Raw genomic sequence first — 6,000 nt, forward strand, 5'->3', positions numbered from 1 at the left:
ATCATTTTATGGAAATGATTCCATTTGGCATGTAAAACAAAATATTTTGGGGGGAGATGGTAGAAAAAAAAACTCATCTGTCTTTGGAAGAGAGCTTAGCTTTATTTGTCACAGAACCCGGAGTATAGGTCTACAAGCAACGGGAAGATGATGTAGAGAGAGAGATTTTAGGCTTAATGAAAGAGAAAACAATTAAGGGTATCCAAACTGTAATGGGTTGTTTGGGAAGTGGTCGCTTCTGTCTGTCTCAGTAGAGGTGTTCAAGCAGAAATCAGATGAACACCTGTTAGGAAGCTATCAAAAGGATTCAGTTTCAGGTTTAGGTTACATTAAATGACCTCATAATACCTTCTTACTCTGAGATTCCATCCTTCTATTAAAGTCTGAATCTCTGACCCATGATCCAGAAAATAGCCCTAAATAACTGCTATTAATTCTTTAGGGGTTTGGTCAGGAAGGGCTTAAAGCAAGCTGCCCTGTTTTCTCTCATCCTTATAAATACGCCAAATAAGATGGCACATGGTTGCTCTGCTTAAGCTTCTCTTGTTGTGTGTGGGTGTGTTGCCATGGCACCTGCAACTGGCTCCCCCCCCCCTTCTCTAACAAGTCCCTGCATCTTTCCAGAATTGCCATAAGCCGAAGGATAAGAAACTCTTGCTGAAGAATGATTTTTTCTATCATTTAGTTGAATCCCTGGCATATAGCAGGCATTTAATAAATGCTTGGCCATGGACAAGGAGAGAAAACACCATTTTTCTGCCGACATTCAGGGAGTGCATGCTCCCTGACGCTAGAGAAGACAGTCTAGTCCTTAAGGACATAAACTAATAAAAGCAGCTTACGCTGTACACAGATACAGCGAGAGAACATGATATATGCAATCAAGAGTTTTGTTCTAGAATAATCAGATGCATTTGGATTTTTAAGATTTCAGTTTACCTCCTTGCACCATTTGAAAAAATAAGTACCAACCTTTTCTCCCATTGCAGGCAGGGTTATGGGGGACAGTGTCAAATTTATCTGATGATTATTAAGGGGGAAATGGAATGCTAACAGTCTGTCTGACATTAAGGATTTTTTGGCTTCTGAGAGAGGAAAGAAAAGATACTAGTTATTTTAATAAAAGGTTTGCAAAATAGACATTTAGTACAGAATGAGTGAGTGGGTTTGCAGAAATAATTATTTTCTATGTAGTCCAACATTAAAAATAGAAGAACTGATATGATTAAAAATATTCTGTTAATGAAGGGAAGACTTGGAGCTGTGCCTCAGCTGGCTTGAATCCTATAGTATGATACTGTCATCCATCTACTGGCCAAGTGTAAGAAAAAGCAGAAACACTTGCGGTTAAAGATCAATTTATGTGTAACTTGATACAGCATTTGAGGAGGGACATACGTAAAACTAGGGATGCTGCTGATGGTTATTTTTTCATTTGGCCTTCCTATAGCAGCCTGCATAATTCAGATCTATAATAAGTGTTTGTCTTTTTGAATTAAATTGAAATTCTATTAGTTGGATGAACTATCCTTTCTGGCAAAAATGCCTGCAAATATTTTACATAAGCAAGAAAGCTGAAAAGTTAAGTCAACAAGTATTTATTAAGCACCTACTATATGCCAGACACTGCTATGTTAGCATACACACACATCTCAAAACAAACCAAAAAACAAATAAAAGTTCCTGTTTTTAAGCAGCTCATAATCTAATGGAGCAGACAGAAAGCAAACAAAATTTATACAGAATAAATTGGAGATAAATAAGAAGAGGATATTGACAAATAAATGGGAAAGAAGGGGATATGATCAGGAGCAATAATTTATAAAACAACTATATTCAATGAAAAAGACTCCTGGATGAAGATTTAATGTGCTAATCAAGCTGGTTCCAGATGACTGACTGTTAAATCATACTTTTCCTGCCTTTCATAGATGAGGGATAGATAGACAGTCGTTTGGAATGTTACATACATGCATCCATAGTCAACTTAGATCATTGGATGGAGATAGTTTTGTTTAACATTTGTTATTATTATAAGAGAAGCTGAGCGTTTGGGAAATGGTGTATTACAGTGTTCAAAAAAAGCATAAAAAATTTTTTTTAAAGTCAATTAAGTACAGAACACACTGTGAAGTAACTCGGAGATTTTGTAATTCAGCATCTTGAGTTTTAGAGAGAGCAAACAGAACATTTAAAGTCCTGTACACCTTCCTCCATTCAATCATGAGCTTTTCTAGGTGGTGCAATAGATAAAATAATGAGCCTGGAAGTTAAGAAGACGAGTTTAAATTCATCCTCAGATACTTGCAAGTTATGTCATCTTGACCAAGTTACTTAACCTCTATTTCTTCAGTCATAAAATGGGGATTCTCCATGTGTTGATGTGAGAATCAAATGGAATAACATTTATAAATCATTTAGTATAGTGCCTTAGCTCATATTAGGCACTTTTTATTATTTCTTCTTCTCCCTCCTTTCCAATACTAAATAAAGGTCAGTGTTCTCTGTTACTAAAGTTGTGTAGTTCAGCTGGATTCTTCCTGATTTTCTTATCTACTGAGCCTGAAATAAGTTCCTTCTTTCAAAGAGCAATTTTCTATGGTTAGGAGAAGAGGAAAGTGATTTGTGGGAAACTCCCAGAAGCCTCTTATCTATCTTAAATAAAAAGCTTCATTACTTGGATTCAAGGAAAATTGCTGAGGGTATAGGTACAATTTAGTCCATAATGGTTTTTTTGAATAGCACTTTCCTTTATTTGGAAGAATACTGGAAGTTTTACAGTCTAGCACAAAGCCCTCTATTTCAAATTATGCTCATGAAATATTAGTTAGGAATCTGAATGGAATGAAATTAAGTTCCATTTCTGACAGGAGCGGGGGGGGGGGGAATCAGTTCTTCAAAAGATCTCTTTAGCACACTATTTTGTTAGCAGGAATTAAATAGTTACACATACCTGGAATCCTATTGAGTGTCACCCAGAAATGCTCATCAGGACTGTAGGTGTCTTTAGACCATTGCAGTAAATCAATGGCTCGTTGATCTTGGAGAACAAAACTGATAAACTCCCTTGTAAGGGCAACATAGGCAGAGCCAAAATAAATGGTCAGATTGTGAGGAGGTGGGGTTTTTAATGCTTTGGTGTTTATTACATAAGATGCTTCTGAACTGAGATGCTCTCTATGAATATATTTTGTCCTTTCAATAGCATGTGCAGGAGGCAGCACCCCTGGGGTGACATTTTTCCCTTTAAATCCTTTCAAATGCTGGATTATTTCCTTGTTAGTTTTTAGAGGAAAATCTTGCCCACAAGTGTTGATGAGGTACTTCCACTGAACCTTAGAGGCTCCAAGGTCTTTCATGCAATTCAGGTCAGCCTGGAGCCTGGATATTCCACCATAGACTATTGGCTCCATCTTGGAGGCAAGGAAAGCATTGGGGAAGCAGCTCACCAATCTCTCCACAGCATCTTTAAACTCAATAGTTGCCTTCTCATCCACGTGAACACAGTAAACATTTTGGGGCATGTAAATAGCCCTGAAGAGTCTCTCAAAGGTTTCAAAATCTTTATGGATGACCATTGCATAGGCCAAAGGAAACTCAGCCTCCTCTTCTGAAAGGGCAGTTGTTATATAGTGACTTTGAAATAAGTATTCCCTACAAGATTTTCCAGATATTGTTAGTGTGTTTTCCCATAGGAAAGATGTTTTCCCTTTGATAAATGAATTGCAGACTTTAGCTAGAACCAAAGTATTTGTTATATTTAACCTCTGAAGGCTTTGATCGCTATATAAATTAAACATGTAGAACAGAATAAAAAGAACTACAGTAAAAACAGGAACTACAAAAAGATAATGCATCAAGGAAGGCATGTTTCAAAGGCAGTCAAAATCATGAAGTGCTTGCTCCAAACTTACTTTTCCACCAGAGTTGTTATTTTAGTCCGAACAGCTGCCTCTTCTGCCCAGGAGGACGCAGAATGCTCACTTTCCATTTCATTCACCGTGCCTGGCTGCTGTTTCCCTTCCCGAATTGACATTGGGAACCGTTCCCTCTTTCTTCTGCCTCTTTCAAACCTTCTTTGTCTAAATCCCGGTAGCAGGTTGCTTAAGCCCAGCCTATTTTCCCCTGGCTCTCCGTTTGCATCTGCAAGCTCTTTTCCCGTAGGTAGGAGCAACTTTGAACTGCCAGGGCCCGTTTTCCTTTCCGGATTCCGCTTCTCGAGTATTTTTCTTTTGCTATTATCCTTTTTTTGGGAAGGGGAAGTGGGGGAGACTATCCTTTAGGGAATTAGCATAGTGAAAGCCAAAATCTTAATGCGGAGTTTTGGCAAGCAAGCCCATTTCCTGCTAATCATTGAACAGGCTGTAGCATTTCTTCCCCCCACCCCCTTCCCCAACCTCTCACAGTGCTGCCATAACATATAACTTATCTTCTCTCATGTCGTCGCACAGGCAAGCCAACAATTGCACAGACAAGCAGCTCACATTTTAGAGTATAAGCCAGTTTTCATTTGTGGCTGCTATAAACTTTCTCTAAAGGATTTGTAAAAGGAAAACAGAACCACCACGGAGATAAAACAACAAAATCTTCATTTAAATATTTTCTTTCGCTCTCCTCAACTGAAATAAGAACACTACCAATTAAGGGGCTATAGAATAGACCTGAGCCTAATTTGTTCATGTTGATTAAAAAATTAATTCATGTTTCTTGTAATTTTTGTGGAAAAGTTCCCCTTGATTCTAAAAGGATATTGATATTGCCACACAATGGGTGCTTAATAAATTCTGAATTTAGACTGAGTATCTTATTTTGCCTAATTATTAGGTGGGGGTTTTTTTTCCCAAAAAAAGGTATTTAAAGACCAACCTTTTTTGCTTTTCTCAAAAGACAGTTTCCTTTAAGAGAGCCAGTCTATAAGGAAAATGTGGGTTGAAATTATGGCAGCTAGGTGTCACAGTGAATACAGTGCTGGGCCTAGGGTGAAGAAAATAGGAGTTCAAGTCCAACCTCAAACATGTACTTAGTGTGTAGCCCTGGCAAATGCACTCAACTTCTGTTAGTCTCAGTTTTCTCAATTTGCAGGTTGTGCAGGATTAAATGATATAATATTTGTGAAATGCTTAATACAGAGCCTGGGTGCTATATAAATGGTTATTCCCTTCCCCACTTTCAAAATCATGCCTCTACCATGTGCTGGCTGTGTATCCTGGGAGAAGTTATTTTCTTTCCTTAAGGGAACATATAAGTGTCAGAGCAGGTGGTAACTTGCACTGGTGGAAGGATGTTCTTCATTGAGTATCTTCTTTATCAATGAAATGTCATGTTTGGTTTTAAAAAAAAAACTTAAAACAAAGTTCATGTAACTTGCAACTGAACTTCTTTTTTACTGTTTCCTTCTTTCTCATCCAAGATAATCCACTCACTAACTTCACCCACTTCAATTTTTGATCTTCTGGCTGGGTAATATTATTTATCCCCAAATGGAAATCTTTCCACTTACAAAATATCCCTAATGCTCTTCTTCCCCCTTTTTTAACCCTCTCATTCTCTGTACTTTCCTTTAAAATTTGAATTTTCCACATTTTTTTTTTGATAACTTGAATTTTCCAAATTATCAGTCTATTTAGATTGAGTTCATTGTAGAGAGGTGATATGTAATGGTGTATAACAAACAAAGCCATGGACTTGGGGTCAGGAAGATCTCAATTCAAATCCCAATAGAGACTTTTTCTAGATGAGAGATCTTATCATTATATACTTCAACAATAATACTAGATGGTGACCAGTTCTGATGAACCTGGCCATCCTCAGCAACGAGATCAACCAAATCATTTCCAATGGAGCAGTAATGAACTGAACCAGCTACGCCCAGAGAAAGAACTCTGGGAGATGACTAAAAACCATTACATTGAATTCCCAATCCCTGGGATATTTATGCCCACCTGCATTTTTTATTTCCTTCACAAGCTAATTGTACAATATTTCAGAGTCTGATTCTTT

General features: G+C 37.6%; 1 protein-coding gene across 1 annotated transcript in view; it reads right to left on the bottom strand.

Moving 5' to 3' along the window:
- The window catches only part of LOC100925756 (glucosaminyl (N-acetyl) transferase 2 (I blood group)), a 75,887-nt gene extending 71,979 nt beyond the window's left edge, over positions 1-3,908 (bottom strand). Inside the window, exon 1 of the mRNA XM_031946868.1 lies at positions 2,954-3,908. Within this exon, the coding sequence (XP_031802728.1) occupies positions 2,954-3,869 (916 nt within the window). The 5' untranslated portion in view covers positions 3,870-3,908. The remainder of the gene's footprint in view (positions 1-2,953) is intronic.
- Between the last annotated feature and the right edge of the window lie 2,092 nt (positions 3,909-6,000).

Source organism: Sarcophilus harrisii, chromosome 1, assembly GCF_902635505.1.
Source record: "Sarcophilus harrisii chromosome 1, mSarHar1.11, whole genome shotgun sequence".
NCBI classification, from domain to species: domain Eukaryota; kingdom Metazoa; phylum Chordata; class Mammalia; order Dasyuromorphia; family Dasyuridae; genus Sarcophilus; species Sarcophilus harrisii.